We start from the raw sequence: 18,675 nt of genomic DNA, 5'->3' as shown, positions 1-18,675 counted from the left end.
AGTGCCATTGGTGAGCTGGATATTTTTCAGGGCCTTCTGATAAATCACTATCAGGAAAAACACAGGAATAAGCTGTKCTTCTCAGCGTGGACCAGAAACAGAGACTTTCTGCAGAAATAACAGTGGCTTACCGCTGCAACTTTGAATCAAGGGTAACGCCAATCTTATTAAATTCACTGTGTGCAGAAATACCTGCTAGTAAATCCATAGCTGAACAGGACTGGGCATGCCACAGGGAGAGAAGGTTGCAAGGATGTGTCACCTTTGATGGACTGGCTTTTTGTCAGCTGGCTGGTAGTGGGTAATATTTGTTTAAAACATCTGTTGTTCTTTAAAATGGATCTGTTCATGTCTGTGCTGTTGTGCAAAAAGAGTTTTCCTTATTTCTTAAGAAAAATTACAATTTCAAATCATCCTGGGAGAAAAACAGGGCACAGACTATGAGGGGAAAAAAAAAAAAAAGGAGTAAACATTCTTATTTAGTCTATTTTTCTCTGTCAGATATAAAACACAACTACTTATAGTCTGTTAAGTTTGAATTTTGTGTGGGGTATCACTGCTGTTCTGAAAGGCCTCCTCACCCCTTTTTCCTGCCTCTTTAGCATTCGGCACAGTAAAGGCTGTTCTCCTTTGGCGAGCAATTTGCAGGCACTGCCAGCTGTGAAAGGAATTGATTGAGCTCCTGAGAGCCTGGGCAATTTCCCTCACAGTCGGGACCATGGCGAGAGGATGTTGCACTGTTCTTCCACCAAAGATTATGCTCCAGTTGTCTGGCAGATATTTATTTCTTGTGTTCTTTTACATGCATTTATTAGGTGCCCTGTAACAGCCAGGATTTGCTAATATAGTKTATCTAAAGATAGCAGAGGCTGATTTTTAAAGACACGGGTTGTGTACTCAGTCTTTTTCTTGTTGCTGATCGTCTTACCAGGAGATGGAAAATTCAAATGCTGGTTATTATGGAAAAACCTTCACTAACAACACTCCAAGACAACCAGCAGCAAAAAAAACCAAAAAAACCAGCAGCCTTCACAGCATAGTCAAACTTGCAATGGCCTTTTTGTGTTTTTAGCAGATACAATTCCTAGGTCAGATTTGCCTAGGAAGCAGTCAGATGACACTTAAAACCTGCTTCCTGAAATATTCCGAAATGAAAGAGCTTTTAGTCTTCAGATGAGAGCTGACACCATCAGTAGTTTGCTGTTACCACTGGCTTACCATTTACTTGCTTGGCATATGCTATATGTTCTGAAATGAATAAGGTCTAAATTACAAAATAAATGCTGGATGGTTGTTTCAATTCAGCTGAAATGAAAAAAAAAGTTAAAAAGATACTTCATAGATATCCTCTGTTTAATTTTTGTGACTGCTGATAGATAAAAATGCAAGTTTTCATGCTTGAACGCTCCAGACATTTGCAAGATGATATTAGCAAACTTCCATATAAAAATATGAAATCTATTTTATTTATAAAAAATACTCACTAGAAAGAAAACTTTAGTGTAACTCTAGTTCCTTGAACTTTGTCTAAGAAATATGAGTATTTTATTTTCCAAGAGTGAATAAACATCACCAAATTGCTCCTATATTTTCCTGTGTATAATTTTCTTTMGAAAGGAAAAAAAAAGAACCCTTGTCTGTCTTTAGGGGGGCATGGCAGGAGGCAATACTGACGATCTCTTTTTCCCTCTTTTAATGCCTTTACTTTGGAAAATTTAATTTCAGAGAGTCAGATACATAATCCTTACTATTGTTCAGAAGCTTAATGTATGTCCTCTTGTGACCTGTAATAAAAATTGAGTCAAATGTCAGAGAGCTTGCCAAGTTATAAGAAATGTGGTTTTCATCCTTATTGGCTCAAAAGTTGCACTGGTTTGCAGGATAAAATAGAATGTCCTTTATCTTTGATATGGAAAAAAACAGATAATATCAAAGATGATTTTAAAYTTGTGTTTAAGTATGTGAAAGAAGAAAAAAGAGAAATACAGAAGGAATATAAATATGCTTTTACTACAGATGCAACAAAACATGGAGTATAAACAACATCAATAGTGAAGTAGAATCTTGTTTTCATGTATAGCCATCTGTGTGTATATATATATATATATTGCATAATACACAGTATATATTTTTATGTAGTGAGTGAAGAGGAGCAGCGGTAAGATCACACACACAAAAAGTCCAGTCACAGGTGCTGGACAGCAGCTAGTCTCTATGATTGCTGCCTTTCGCTGTAGGGACTGGACCAGGAGCTTGTGGAAAGGTCTGTGGGTGCGGGAGATTCTGGAGACTTTTTCTTTAGTATGTCTAGCTTCTCTGGTTCTGCTCTTCAGAACCCTTTAGAACAGATATCCCAGGCCTCCATTCTTCCAAGGTACAGGTTCCATGAGTAGGTTATGCATTTTCATTAATAAATTAATTTCTTCAGTGTGCCTTATTTCTATAGGCCAGCTCATAGCTTGAAGGGATGGCCTGATGCAGGCCGTTCCTAAACACAGCATTAACTTTGTGTTAACRTAGCACTGCAGAAGACTGAATTGCTGATCCTCCTGTCATACTGACTTCATTGTAGTGACTGGAAAGGAGGAAAAAGCTTCTTGTATTTACTTGTGGTCTAGGTAATAAGCCTGTCCAGTGCTGAATAATGTTTTACACAGTTGGAAAGTCATGTTTCAGTTGAGAATATAAACACATCCCTGAAAACTTCAGTAACGGTGGATAACTTTTAATATCTTTATTAAAATGCCTATGATTCCTATTTCTAAACAGGTGAAATGATGCTCTTAGGAAAAATAAGAAATCTGAAAAAAATGGCAGTCTGATAGAGTAGACAACCTCTAGTAATTATTGTTAATCACTTCTCTCATAAAAGCTGGAACATTACTAGCTCCTAAAATTTTTAGTCAAATGATATTTTTGCCTTATGACATTCAAGACTTCTTCAGAAATTCAGAATATGCTTCAATTTTATATTAAGAAGACTTAGAAAATTCCTCTGGGTCCTCTCAGCAGCTCTGTTACTCTTTCAGCCATTTCTGACTGTAAAATAGGATGACGTGCTCCAGAGAGCAGGAGGAGGAGCAGCCTGCTTCCAGCAGCCGGAACTGGGGCCTCTTACAGTGTCCGTCACACTCTGCCCTTTCTTCTCCTTCCTCTTCTTCAAGAACCATAGGGGAGGAAAAGAGCTAATTTTCATCGATTATGGTGATGATCTACCAAGTCTTTATGAGCTAGTTTAAGTACTGGAAGTGGGATAGTCATTTTAGGAGAGTACTTTGCAGCAATACTGAACTAATTATTGCCTTAAAGCACTCAGCATGCTGTGGGAAGATGTCCAGCTGCTCACTGCTGCCTCTCCGTCYGTATTACCCAGGATCTGCAGACCTGGGAGTTGGAATTGGTCTTGTGTTCTGCTGTTCATTTCATCTTTGAGTACTGGAGATCTTCCTTATGGCTTTGTGAGCATAGCCACATGGGTGGACATACACAAACAGTACATGGTACTCTAGAATTTATCTGTCTCTATAATTTATATAAATGAACTGGCATGTTTTAATAAATTCTGGAGAAGTATTTTAATAGGGGTGAGTACAGATAGAGAATCTGCCAGAAAGGTTGGGTTTAAATGATAACCACAAGTGCAGAACGTGTTTCTTCTGCAGACTGTCTCCCAGTCCTGAAGAGATCACAGTATTCTCTACATGTGTATATGCTGCCATTTAGCTTACAAGCCCTCCTTTCAACAAACTGATTTCATTTTCATGAACGTTTCACATTTTCATGAAGATGTGCTTATTTCTGAAGTGTTGCAAAGCATTTCCAGTGGATTTGAAAAGTAGCATTTTGAAAAGTATATTCACAGCATATTACTTTCAGTCTAAATTTCACAGGCATTTTCTGATGAGATTTGTAAGCAGCCATTCATAAGCAAACTCTGAATGAAGGCATTGTCACCAGTGATTCCTGAATCATCTTCGGTGCTAATTAAAGTTCATTCTAAGTGGTTTAGGACAATTTGTTAAGATACTTTATTTTAAAGATGCCAGCAGTGGCATCATTTCCATTGCTAAGCATTAATGTTAGAAATTCTCATTCCTAATGCCAAGAGATTCATGACTCATTACTACCTGGCTTAGCTTAGCAGCMTGTTGTTCTTGTGTTTCTGAGTATTTGTTCCAATTCAAAACAAATTGGAATATTGGCAACTTAACAGAGACATATGTAGAAAGTAACCATTGGCAACCGGTGCATGAGACAAGGCTCTTTAATTAGGGTACTTAAATATTAATCTCTATAAGCTAGCTGAGAAGTCATTTCCAGAACTAGATTCTGAGTTTGTTCAGTACAAGGTTTGGAACTTGATTTCTCTTCTGTATTTTCACTAATGATATATCATTTGATTCAGATAATGTTTATACAAATGAAAGTATAAGAAGAGTCAGGCCCCGTGAAGGCAAATCCTTCTTTCTATGGCATACATGTGCTTCTTAGGAATCAGTAGAAACTGTACACATATGTTTGATTGTGAAATATGTCTCAGTTTTATAAGGTTAGATCTGGAAAGACAGATCTAGTCCTACAAGGCGTCAGTTTGCATAGAAATGGTTATTTTCCTACCTTCACTGTAAAAATATAAAGTGCAATACAAAATAGAATATTTCACTTTGAATATTCAAAGAATTTTTTTTTTTAACTTCTACAATTTAGATTTGGTCATGTATGTGCAGTCTTGTATAACCAAGTTAGCTATGGCAGATACAAATTCATTGGCATCAAACTTCTAAATGGAGAGAGTTGAAGGAGAGGATGAGAAAGTTGCAGGGTTTTTTTTTAACACATACAGAGTCAAATGTACTGCAAGTGTAATGAGACCAGTTCCATTGATCTCAGTGGAGCATGTCCATTTATCCTAGAGAAAAATTTAGATATCATTTGAGCTATTATTTTTGGCAGAAGAGCTGAGATGGTTTAGAATCCCTTTTGCACTTTTATTTCCAAGGTGAGCAAGTCTAGGGCCGTTACAATCCCGCTCATAGGAGCAGGAGGAATGGTAAATTTGGCTTTGCAAAGTCACTTAAAATGGGTTTTCTAAATGACAGAATATCCTTTTTGTTTGTTATTTTCTGTGTGAGGATTCCCTAACATAAAGTATGTCTTCATCAAAAACTGCTATGGGAAGCTAACTTTGAATGAAGGCTTCCTGCGGGGGTTGTGTAGCTATTGTGAACCCAGAGTAAGAAAATTGGCTTGCAGGGAATTCTGTACTAGTAGAGCTTGACTTCTTCTGGTATCTGAGATATACAGCATAGTTAAATGAAGACTAAGAAAGAGGATATATTGATATTTATAAAATATATTTCAGGAGGTAGTACAAGGGAGGAAGAAGATTTATTTAAATTGAAACTTCTGTAAGATCAAATGGATATTAATTGGTTATGAATGAATTTACATTGTAAATTAGAACAAGGTTTCTGACATCAAAGGAATGATATCTGGATTCTGGCATGACCTTTAAAATAGGATAGTGAGGACAAGGAACCGTTAATTATTGCAAGGTGGAGCTTGATAAATTAATATGGGTGGTGATTTCAGAGATGGAAATTAAAGTGTATGATTATAGTATCATAGATCATAGGCTAGAAGAGACATCAAAAAAATGGCATCCAATCCATTTTCTTGCTCTGAATTAGTCTCAGTTACATCTAAATCATTCCAAATTTATCCAGCATGATTTTAAATATATCATCTCAGTTATGTAACTCTATTATTCTTTTATTCTATTATCTCACTATTCTTACAATTGAAAAGCWTTACTGATGTTAACCTAGGTCTAGCTGCAATGCAAGTTCCCTTCTTRTCCTCCCCACAGCAGATATAGAGGATAAAATAGCGTCCTGCCCCTTTTTTTTTGCCACTTCCTTATGTTTAGGAACTGCCATGATTTTTATTCACAGTATTTTTCTTTTGATATTAACTCCCTGTTCTTTCAGGCTTTCTTTTTCTGAAAACACACCCTATGGTCTTCTCCTTGCTTTGCTTCTCCTTTTTGCACCGTCTAACTTTCCTCTTCCCTCCTGAAGTACCAATTAGACTTATTCCTCCATTGACAGTGGATAAAATGATGGATAAAATAGGAACGCCATTTTATGGATCTTGAGAATAGTGCTACTGCTTAATTACCTTACTAACATTGCCTTTTTTATAGCAGAATAGTGCTTTCGATTTAAAATTAACCGTAAGCCTACCATTTTGTTTGGTCTGGTACCTAAGGTGTTGTCTTCCATTCTGTGTTTGTATGGTTGGCTGTTCTTGTGAGGTGTTTCATATTTCCTTTTCCTCTCCCAAAGTAGCTGATATTCTTGCTTTCTCTACTTATAGCCATTACTGTGAGTGCTTAAGGCTTTGGATGAAACTGAGGWGCTGTTCATAGTGATGCATTTGAAACAACACTTGATTCCTGTTGATCATGTTTATTGCTGTGSTTTGGTGTTAGTCTGGTTGCTTCCTTGTCTCACCTTGTGGGTGAAGTGGGACAAAGAGCAGCCCCTTTTTCATACAATTTCATACAAGTGAAATTGCTTTATAATTAGATGTCTGTATAACCTTACATTGAGATACCTCAAATGTAAGGTGTTACTCTTACTTCTTGGTTCATTTTAATGCATTGTCAGCTTAAGGTCAACTCTTAATAGCTTGTTCACCCTTCATATATCAGCAAATGAGGTGTTTTGGTAAGTAAATTTGTGAACACTGACTGTATAAGATATTATTAAGCATAGCACTCAGAATTCAAGGGCTTCAGAAACTTTTTGTATTGCTAAACTGACAAAAGTGTTGTTCTAGAATGATAAAAGCAGGTGCTCCTTCTTAGTTGCCAAGTCTACTCGCATGTGAGAGGCTAGATAAGTAGTCCAAATTACATCTAAGAAGAAAATTTGCCAGAGCTTAATTACTTTTCATTACAGTGCCAAGTGAGAAGGGAAAAAAAAATCCGGCTACATTGTAGTCTATTTAATTCTCCTCTTTTAAAACCCTGAGGTAGAATTCTTAACTTAAAAATAAACTGTACTCTTTCAGTGGTAAAGTAGAACAAATTTATAAGCAATGAGTAATTCTTTTTCAAAACATAAGTAGTTTTTACAGGGTTTGCAGCTGTGTCATTTCAGCAGGGTATGCTTTTATCATTAATCAGTGCTTTTCTCTGATGACTTCTGCTAAGGTTATGACCATTTAATCTGTCTTTATTGATAAGAGTGATGCTATTAAACCTTGCTATTAGATCTTGGTGTTCTGTGAGTTAAACCATGGTATCATCAAACCTTGCTCTCCTAATCAGGCCAACAGAGCTTGTCCACRAGGTGAGCAATTGAGTGCATCAGACTATATTCAGTCAATCCTACTGAAGTCAAGCCTGTCGTCGTAAAGCCTCAGTCTTCTGCAAGGAGACTTTATCAGTAAATCAACAGGAAAAGGGATTAAGACCACAGTCCCCTGTRGTGTGCAATGTAATTTTAGTGTCGTAACCCCTCTGTTCTTGCAAGCTTTATTTAAAGAGAATGTAATGCAACCAGAATTCTGGTACAAGATCCAACCAGAGACACATTCATTTTGATACCTGCTGTCCGTGTTTTGGAGGAAGATGCAAAAATCAAAAATAAGTGGGGAGAAGAGAGTTTCTGCCTTTTTTTTTTTTTTTTTTTATCAACCCTTAGCATAGTTTTATAGCATAAACTATATTAGAGTTTGGATTCTTTGCCATTTTTTGTAATGATATGGAGCACTCCCATTGTACATGTTATCTTTCAGTCCACTGGGAAGCCTAGTTAAGTTCTTGGCCTTATTGTTTTTTTCAGACATTCACTCCCGTAGGTTATGTAGTGTATTAAAAATGTTTCTTACTAGTCTCATATTTGTTTTCCATTTTCATCAGATAGCCCTTTGCTCAATAGTTTGAAAGGATAGATGGGATCACTTYACTTACCTCTCCCATATTCTTTATCCTTAACCAGTCATCCAAATCCCTCCTAAGTGTGCTTCATTCTTAGTCTGTCCTCTTTTGGAAGTATTTTCATAACTAATATATCTTGAATGTTTTCATTTTTACTCTACCTTTTCTGATGCAGTAAAATAGTTAATAGAAAATTCAGAATTTGAGTGCATGGAAGGAGATCATTGGTTTTTGGAAAGCTGTTATAAATTTTCTATTATTTTCAGTCCATTTCTTTGTATAGGCTAATATTACCACTTACTCTGACCTCTCTGTAAAGCAATACCTTCATCAAGCATCATTGCAGTTATGCACCATTTCCCTTGCTGACTCTACTAAACTTAAAACCCAGTCATGGGTGTGAGAGGTTCGGATTATTTATTCTAAGATACGCTTTTGTCAACTGTGAATCTTATTTCTACCATGCTGCATATTCTTCTAGTTACTTTTGATACCATTAGGAGTAGTGGCCAATAGAATCTTAGATAGTTCTGAGTTTCAGGTAGCTTTTGCTCTCTCCTTGAGTCGTCTAGTTTCTTTTGAGAGATCTTAACTTCATGACAGAATTCCATGTTGAGTATAGGTCAGCAGTGCCATACTGTAAAAGCAAAAACTGGGAACTACAAATAGGGAGATAGCCTGTGGGGCCCAAGAAGTRAGTAATCTTGGCTTCTGCTCAGCAATGGTATCTCTTCACCTCTCCTTCATTTTGAGCATAACATCTTAGAGAAGGGCAAACAAGAAGGATCAAATTTTATGAATATATGACAAGCAAAGAAAGATTGAAGTAATTTGGTTCATGTGGCATAAAGAAGACAAGGCTGAAGGAGCTGATGCCCAAATCAATACTTTTTGATGTCTCTTTTGTGTGAAATGAAAGATGAGGAAAGAGCAGTAGGAATTCTTTGCTGATATCAGCCGTCTCCCTTTATTTCTCATCACATGTTCAGTGTATGTGCTAAGATTCTTTTCTGGTTTAAATTGAGTTAAAACTAAAATAATCTTTAAATGCAAGAGTTTGATTCAGATCAACATTTTCCATCAAAACCCCACCTTATCAGAAAATTCTGAACCAATTCCTCTTCCAGTGTCATCAGCTGAAGAAAGAGAAGTGCACTGCAGTTTGAAGTAGTCTCCACTAGACACAGTGCCGAATTGCTCTTCAGGCCTACAGTCCTGTCTGGTTGCTTGCATGTACTTGCATCAGGGCAATAGAGCTTCTTCAGTTCAAGAAATACTGCATATGCGTTCAGGCAGCACAAAACACCAAGAGTAAATCAGCCTGAATTACACACGTTGCTCTTCTGAGAACGCAAAATAGGTTTAATTATTGTGTTTCTTGTTTCAGCTAAATTTCTCTGTTTTGTTATRTTGTATATATTAGTGCTCATCTTTCTGTCATCAGAGACTTAGTTAGATCTATGGAAGACTCTTGTGCAGCAACTGGTAGTGAATTGCAGACTTTAACATGAAGCTATATGTTGAGCTTGATGAATCCATTGCTTTTCATTTAAAATAATATGCTGGACCTTGATCAAAAATATTATCAGTATAAACAAATACAGTGATTGATGGATGACCCTGTTGCCAATAACCAGTGAAAAATACCTTAGTTTGGCAAAATAAGTATTCTTTCTTGATTAAAGTTGACAATTTAAGAGATAAACAGACTTCCGAAATATTGTACCTGATACATGCTCTAATGAAATGCGTTGCCCAAAGGCTTGAATACAACCCATTTCTGTGAGAACTATTACTCCTTAGGAAGACTGACTGGTTTTAGGAGAGTTTTTAAGATGATTGAACTGGTCTTGAAGCAGTACCCGAGTCATCCCTGTTTACAGCTCAGCATTTTAAGGAAAAGTGAAAATGATGCCAGTTTGCCATAAACCATTATGAGTAAAACAGCTCAGCATTTTAAAGAAAAATGAAATTGGTGCGAATTTGCCTTAAGCAATTATGAGGAGAAGTAATAGAGCAGCTGCTTACAAGACAGTGCAGACATCTGTGTCTYGGTGGTGCAGTAGACAGCCACATGCAGGAACCTAATCATTTCCTGTGAGGTGAGTCACCCTTGCAGTGAATCAGATCTCTTAGTACTGTATGTGGAGGTCTAAGATTGAAATGTAGAGTGCATCATTATTTGAGAATATATTTCTTCTAGCACAAAAAAAGAAGTCTGCCCCATAAAAAAAAATCAATGCCAATCTTTCATTGCCTCAGACTCATTGTATTCTTATGGATGGGAAAACTATTTGCATATGCATTGATTAAATGGGATGAATTTGTTATTTCAGGTACATTCCTTGTGAGTTGTTATAATTTAATCGAGGCTGTGCAGAGTCCTAGGGGAAGTAGCCAAGTGTGATATATATCTACATCATTAAAAATAATTTAAGTTGTGATGACAGCTGGAAAATAACCATACAAGTGATTTCAGTGTTGCATATTTATTTGTTGTTAGTGATAAATCATTGTTGGCTTTCTCAGTTTACAAGCCAAAAGGCAGATTGTTAACATTTCAGTCTTCACTCTGGGATCTGAAAGTCAAGTAAATAAGTGAATAGATACCTGTGTAGGTAAATATTTAGTCCTTACTATCATGAATCTGAGCATCCTTTGCTCATTTAATCCCAGATGGCCCCTTGAGGTAGGTAAATATTATCTCCAGACTACTGATGGGCAACTGAAGCACAGGGCTGAAAGTAACTTTGTGGACGGTGGCTTTAAAGAARGGGCTTTTAAGAAAGGATACAAGATTCAATGTTCAAGTTAGCTGAATATTTATGATATTATTCTAGGTGATTTTTTTTTTTTTTGATGCTACCATGACTGAATTGATCACAGGTCTCCTGAGACCAAGCATAGTTACCTGCCCTTGCTAACAAAGGGAATTGACATGTACAATGAGGAAGTGCTGTTTTTTATGTTAAAACAGATTTCTGAGTAGAATTTTGTTGAAATATTATCTTATTCCCCTGTAGGAATAAGATAAATAAATCTAATTTAGGGAATTAGATGCTGAAAAGATTATAAGCTTACCAATCACATAATTTTTGAATATTTTTTAAGGATCACTTAATTTACTGCTGAACAAAACAAAACAAAACAAAACAAAACCCATTAGAGCTGGGAAGCAGCAGCTTTGTTGGCCAACTCAAAACAGTGTGACTCTTCTCCTTGCCAAATTTTGTCTTTGCCAAAACAGAGTTACCTGGTGAAATACAGTAGTGACTTAAAGAACAAGACCACATGGGAAAAAGAAAACTAAAAATCACATTTTTAAATTAAGAGAGAGCTGTAAAACTGAAATTACCATTTTCTAGCTTTATTTAGTATATATGATTCCTGGCTGTCAGGACAATAAAACCCACAGTAGGGTTATCAGAATCAACATTAAAAATACAACTGCTAAACTCTTCATCAGTTTATGCACTTTAATTTGCATTGATCCTTTTCTTCTAATGTAATTGGAAATAAAGGTATGAACCAGAAGAAGCCAAATGGAACTATAGGTACAATACAGTAAAGTTATCAAAGATCTTTTAAATAAGTTGGCCRATAAGACAGCTTTGCACCACTGTTTTGTGTATGGAATTTATTCCAGGTGAAAAACAAGTAAATCTAGTTCAGCAGTTTTAAGACTTTGCAGTTATTACAGATGAGGAAGGAATGAGTTTGGAGACAAAAATCAAAACAGCACTTTGATCCTGTCAAATCCCAAACTCTAGGAACTGATCAGAAATGCAATTCACAAGAGTTATATATCCTAAATACAGTCAGATTACTTATCAGGAAATACAGGGAAAAAAACTTTCAGATAATTCTCTGAATGTGTTTACTGTCACTAAATACAGGAGATCTCATAATGAACAATGCTCTTTATGCTACAAAACCAGAATAATACAATTAATAATATAATAAAATGTAAATAAATATAATAAATGTTATATAACATGATCTTGAAGATAGCGCAACTGTGATGCTTTCACCCCCTAAATAATCTTTGTACAGAGAGCTGTAAGACGTTGCTTCATTTATAACCTAAAATATTGTTTCTTTCTACCTAAAATATTATTTCTTTCAGGAATGCAACTGATGCACTCGCTATTCAGTTGGTAGAATATACACTTTTGCTCTTCTGTTATGGTATTAATGTATTAGATGTTTCTCAAAACATCAAGAGAATTACATATGTATGAGCCTCCGAGAAGCCCTTTGAAGAAAAGATGCTAATGTTCTTGTTCTTGAAAGAATATTCTTGTATCGTTGAGAGGTATCAGCGACGCTGTCATTTTTCTTTCATGTTTATTGAGTGGGCAATGCTCCCTTCTGGTCACTCACGAGAGTCTGAAGAATACTTTAATGCAACAGATTGCCATTGCAGAAGCAGCCTGGCAGTTGTCTTTTCACCGGATTCGGAGCTGATTTACTGCAGGACTAGCAAATGGGAAGTGGGGCAATGCCAGAGCTGCTGCAGTGCGTCTTCGTTGCTCACTGATGCCCCTCTCATCCGTGGGAATCTTCTTGGTGGTTATGCTGGTTTCAGGGCAATTTTGTGAAGCCCTGATCTGGTGCCAGTATGTGGGCTTGTGAACATGATAGTACAGAACTATTGTGCTTTATTTGATTTTCTTCAAGTGCTTTGAAGTCCACTGTTGCCTGAGTATCGATACTTCTTTGTAAATGAACTGAAATTAATATGTAGCTTATGAAATTCGGAGCCTATGTATTAGAGCTCTTTTCAATCTATATCATCTCTCCTTTAGAAAGGCAATATTCAGGGTTATAAGCATAATAAAAAAGGAAATGACTTTAGGGTATAAATCTTAATTTCTAACATCCAAATTAAAGCCTGTTTAATGCATAAGAATATTAACAGTGAGAAGTACACTTGTGGTAATATGGACCAGGACATGGATGCAATATGCTTGAACTAAATCAAATTTTTTCTAATGACCTATGTAATCTGTGTGTAATCTCTTCTAATCCCTGTGTAATCTATTCACTAAAATTATCAAGATTTTCTTCACTTTGCGAGAGACGATTTAGGATCTGGTTACACTACACTGTGATCAAGCTCTTTACCTCACTAAAACAGGTACTTTAAAGACCAAAGACTGTGTTTGTGTAGCTGATACATCATTCATTATAGACATAGCTGAAATACAGTAAATATTGGCAATTGGTAACTCCTGGAGGGAATTTTTCTTTATGGCAGTCTTTCAGTAGTAATGTAACAGGATTTAATCATTGTTAATTGCAGAGCTTAATTAACTGCTAGTAAGCACCTATTAGTGTGCTAGTCCTATCAAGCGGAATTAAGGGCTGTTTATGTGAGTAACTGCTACTCGATAATAATAAAAGTTCCCCCATTTGTTCCTGTGATTAAAATTGGAAAAAATACAGGAGATACATGGTAGACTTATTTCTAAATATCTTCTTGCTTTCACTGTACTTTGGGTTCACCTTTTTTGCAATGAATAGTATTGTGGTTGTATGTAGACTTGTATGTGCATGTTATGTTCAGCTAGTATACTGCATGTGTTCAAAATAGACATTTATGCATACAAAATACAAATTAGGTGGACCACTAATAATTTGTGCATATAAATTATCCATTTTAGATACCACCAACTTAGTTTCATGTGCAGATTAAAAATAGAAATAGAAATAGAAATAGAAATAGAAATAGAAATAGAAATAGAAATAGAAATAGAAATAAATAGAAAAAATGCCCTGAATATTTCAGTTAAACTTTATGCCCAAGACTGATGACATATATGACTGTTTTAATGATTATTAATTGTGGGCAAAACATTGAAGTCTTGGAGGTTTGATTTGGATAGGTACAAGAAGTATGAATGCTATTCCATTTTACAGTTATCAAAAAATTCTCTTTCTTCAAGCCTCGAGAAAGTATACACATATTCTAATTCTGTGTTTGGTTTCCAATAGACTCCTCCATTTTTGTATTTTCTCAGAGAAGATTGGTTTAATCTTAAACTGTTTTTTTCCTTCTGCCTACTTTTCCCATTATAATGATAACTACAAAGTTGGAAGAATTCGATGCATTTGACTTATTACTAAAGTAATTTAGTTTTGGGTTGCATGAATCAATTAGATCTTTTTTTTTGAGCAAATTACATAAATATTCAAAGATTTCTTATTCTAATCTGTGATGTTAGTAAGTTTCCACTGCAAGATTAATGATGGATGCCTTGGAGATGTGTGCTACTAATTATGCTACTAATTAGGCTATCTGGCTCTTTGTGGTAGGTTATGCATCAAACATTACCAAACAAACCGTAATGAAATAAGAAGCTGCTTATTGTATGAGATGAGAAGAGTGTGCTTAACGGTGTTCATTTGATGATGATAAACACGTTTTGAGCTGGAATGCCACTTAATTCATCAGTTTCTCTGTTAAAATATTTTAATCAAAACTACAATGTTTTCTCAATGCTAGAATTCTGCCAAACATCTGGCTGGGAAGTTGTCCTCGACAGGTGGAGCATGTGACTGTCAAGCTAAAACACGAGCTGGGTATTACAGCTATAATGAACTTCCAGACCGAATGGGATATTGTGCAGAATTCCTGGGGTTGCAACCGCTACCCAGAACCCATGAGCCCTGAAATCCTCATGAAACTATATAAAGAGGAAGGTCTTGCCTATGTCTGGATGCCAACCCCAGACATGAGCACTGAAGGTAATGCTGAGACCAGTCTTGCAGCTAAATTAACAGTAGCAAAACCTTTGAGTCACTAATCTGTTTTTACCTTGGCTGCTTTTTTTTTTTTTTTTCTGTATGTGAATTTTGTTTAAAAATGTAGCAAGAGCACAAGCTGTGATTTTTGAGTGTTGTCTGTAACGAATTATGTATACCTTGTTGTAGGTGGAGAGGTCATCCTAGTACTCCCTAGCTGGCAGTAGAAGTGTATTTGAGTTTAAAACCATCTGACATTGATAGCTGACTGTTTTTGCTTTCAACTTGAATTCAGCCTGTGCAATGAAAATATGCTGTGTAGGTGGAAGACTACGAGCTTGGACAACAAAAAAGCCTGGTATCCTTGCTGTCTTAAAATGGCAAGACAGCACTGTGTATCTTTTTCTGCCATCCCCTTCCCCTTAAAAAACATTTTTCCTTCTCTGTGATTTCCCAGATGGCTGAATCGCTCTATGGTCATTTATATAATGGCTTGCAGTTAATTTAGGATACACATAGCACAATATAACATAAATTAMATTTTTTTTTAATTTCTCCATTGGCTCAGCTAAAAACCTTACAAAATCTTATTTTCAACACAGAGATCAAAATATAAGCATATTTTTGTGTGACTAGCCTACCAACAGGCTAGAATGCTTTCAATAGGGTGAAATGCTKTTGCCACAAATAGCAGTGATAGGACATCAGAGAAGACAGGAAGCCTTAAAATAGGGACTTGAAATGGCTCGCCTGCACCATGGGAAAAGTCAGGCTTTGAGGTTTGCATTTTCCTTTCTCAGGRCTATAGGGAGAAAGAGATCTGGAAACATGGTGTATTTATCAYTTTAGAAGTGAAAGCCTATTCTGTGTTGTTTAACCATATTCTCAATAGATAATGGAGTAGTAACGGTACTCAGTTCCAAAGGACTCATTCTGCCTCCCTCATTGCTACTGAACTGTTGACCTTCATTATAAGGTTTTGGAAGTGGCAGTACAGTGGCAGTAGCTTCACAGAACTAAGAAGCACAGAAGATTTGGCTATTCATATGGGTTTTGTGTCATCTGGTCTTATGATGCAAGCAGACAYTAGGGTAGAAGATGATTAAAAAAAGAAAAAGTAAAATCTAGYGGGTTTTTAAAAGATAGTAGAGACTCTGGCTATCCAGTGCTTAAGACATGTTAAAACCAAACTCTTTAATAGTATGGGATTAGATACGCTCAAAATCACAATCTCCTTTGAAAACATTGTTTGTAGCTTATTTAGGAAGCTATTCACCAGATAGCCCACCTAGAACTACATAGCTCCTAATTCCCTATTTCTAGTGTTAGGAAAAAACCCTAGCTTTATCGATTTTTATTTTTTGCCTGCAGTGCATAAGGCTATACAAAGATAATCGCAACCATGACCATAAAAGTCAGTTCATGTGTCTTACTTTAATCTTAGGAAGGATACAGATGTTGCCCCAAGCGGTGTGCCTCTTGCACGGGCTTCTTGAGAACGGCCACACTGTCTACGTGCATTGCAATGCTGGCGTGGGCAGGTCCACAGCTGCGGTCTGCGGCTGGCTGAAGTACGTGATGGGATGGAGCCTGCGCAAAGTGCAGTACTTCGTGGCTTCCAGGAGACCGGCTGTCTACATAGATGAGGAAGCTCTGATTCGTGCTGAAGATGATTTTTACCAGAAGTTTGGACCTCTTCATTCCTCGTGCAAACTTCAAACCTAGAAAAGTAGAGGAGGAGAACAAAAGCGAAGAGGGATCCTCACGTGTCAACCCCAAGGATTTAGAGTTCACGAATCTCAGTCCTGTCTCTTCTCTTCAGATTACAGGCTTGTCTTAAATGTCCTGAGAATTTAACTAAAAAATGCCTCTGAGTGGTTTTTTTTTTTGCCCCTTTTAAGCTGCTGCAATTCATGCCTTCAAGCTTATTGCTGCAAGTATGAGAGGCAGAGACTGTGTAAAAGGGAAACAAAGATTCTCATTTAATAATTTGCCTGTAGAAACTAAGGTTTGATGGTAAACACTAAATAAGAGAAGATTTGATATAAAATAATGAAAGTTGGCAACACTGCAATGACAAGAAAGTGAAGGTGTTCTCCAAAACACAGTTGCAAAGGTTGACTGGTTCAATGTTCAGGTTAAGAGAGAGCTGATAGTCAAAGCTGCTCAGATATTGCAGGTAGAATGTGCATTATTCACGTGTTTTGTACTGATTTTATAAAGAAATTGTATTAATGGGGAAGATCAGAAGGAAATGGATTTTTGAACTGTATTCTTTAAACATAAACCTACTGTCTATGCAGCATTTTCTCTCTTGTTTACTGTAGAGTTCATGTTAAATATTATAACTATATTCTTTAATAACTTTGAAGTTATGCTGGAATATGGCATGAAGAAAGGAAACAGTTCTGTTTATGCAGGCTTATTGCAAGGGAGAACTACTGTTTATTGCATTATCCTAGATGGTGAGGTTTCTAAACTGAATATACATTTTGCTCTTCTGATCTATGCAGTATTGTACAGTGAGCTCTCTAGGTGCTATGTCAATCTATATGGCAACCCMCAACATAAACACAAACAAACAAATAGAATATAGAGGAGGAAAAAGCTGATGAGCTTTTACATGGACCTCTTGTTACAATACCAAGAACCAAGCTAAAATTCTGAGCCAAAAGCTCAGTTTTGTTGACCTAGCTTAATTTCTTCACAACAGCAAGAGTCTCTCATTCTTGGGCAAGCAGCATGTTGACATTTGTAGATGCTAGATTTAGCCTAGGCAAGCTAATGCTAGGCTAGCCCTATGCTGAATGGAATGAATATGCTCTATAGGAGCAAAAGCACAGCTCTATAGAGGCAGTTCTCAGGAACTTAGCCTCAGTTGGCTAATGTTGGTTTTGTAGATGATCTCTAATATTTTACCGTGCTCTTCAATCCCTTAGCTAAACTAAGCAATGACACCAATAGCTTCCAGCCCTGCTCAGATGAAACCAATTTACTGTAGCTCAGGGCCAAGAGAGAGGGGAGAGAAATCATTCCCCAAAAAACAGAGGGCATTGAGGAYTAAGGATGCATAAACATTAAGTAAATGTTTTCTATATATTTATTCTTAAGTGTTTTTTTCAGTCGAGCAACTTGTCCCTCTAAAGATTCAGTCAGTGCCAGAGTAGTTTGGCTGATACATACTGATTATCTGAACACTTAATGGAGAAACTGTTTGATATGAACTGCTTATGGACAATGTCCAGCATTATACAATACAGTGTTTTATTTATCTAGCACTTTAATTATCTTCCAAAGGAAAAATGTTAATTTAAATTATTTTGAATGTGTGGGTTTGATCATGGCTTTGTTTCTGTTTTCTGCTTTGAAATAATGCTGTCTATTTAAAAAGCGGATGAGGAAAGATCACCATTAAATAAAAACTATATGACAATTACAGCAGTCCATGTTGTCTTATGTCTGCCAATTGCACAAATAGCAACAAGTGCCATGATTGATGCTCGTATCAATCAAGGCAGGACAAGGCAGTTACCACAGTAACTGTCTTATTTCTTGTCTCCTATGTCAGTTTTGACAGGTTGTTGCCAAGGCAGTCTTGGAAAACAGGGCACAGCTAAATGTATGGKTATAAAGTGAACCTGGCACCTCTGATCTCTCCCAAAGACCAAAAGAAGGGCCTATTTCTCCAGAGGGAAGGTCTCAGCGCTGCCCTCTGCCTGCTGGGCTCTTGGTTTTGGGAATTACAGCTGATCTCCCAAGATCACCCAAGAGTTCATTTTGATTGAATTTAAAGGGAAAATGATAAGCTTATGCTGAGGTGTGGCTCAATAAAACCCAGCACTGGGATGAGGAGGATGGCCTGAGAAGAAAGGAGAACTCACATAAATTTCACAGTTCTGTTGAGATTTATTTGAAGTGTGAAATCATCTCTGATTGTGCTTTCTGTCAAATGCTAGTAATCCACCAGTAATGCACAACTA

General features: G+C 36.6%; 1 protein-coding gene across 1 annotated transcript in view; it reads left to right on the top strand.

Annotated features, from left to right (window-relative positions):
• EPM2A (EPM2A, laforin glucan phosphatase) overlaps window positions 1-17,833 on the top strand; it is a 48,859-nt gene extending 31,026 nt beyond the window's left edge. Inside the window, 2 exon segments of the mRNA XM_026044727.1 lie at window positions 14,457-14,698; window positions 16,140-17,833. Coding sequence (XP_025900512.1) covers window positions 14,457-14,698; window positions 16,140-16,420 — 523 coding nt within the window. The 3' untranslated portion in view covers window positions 16,421-17,833.
• Window positions 17,834-18,675: the final 842 nt, after the last annotated feature.

Source organism: Nothoprocta perdicaria, unplaced genomic scaffold (genome assembly GCF_003342845.1).
Source record: "Nothoprocta perdicaria isolate Ctin4 unplaced genomic scaffold, notPer1 scaffold_38, whole genome shotgun sequence".
NCBI lineage: Eukaryota > Metazoa > Chordata > Aves > Tinamiformes > Tinamidae > Nothoprocta > Nothoprocta perdicaria.
Note: the sequence above shows the minus strand (reverse complement) of the source record. Positions and strands in the feature narration are given on the sequence as shown.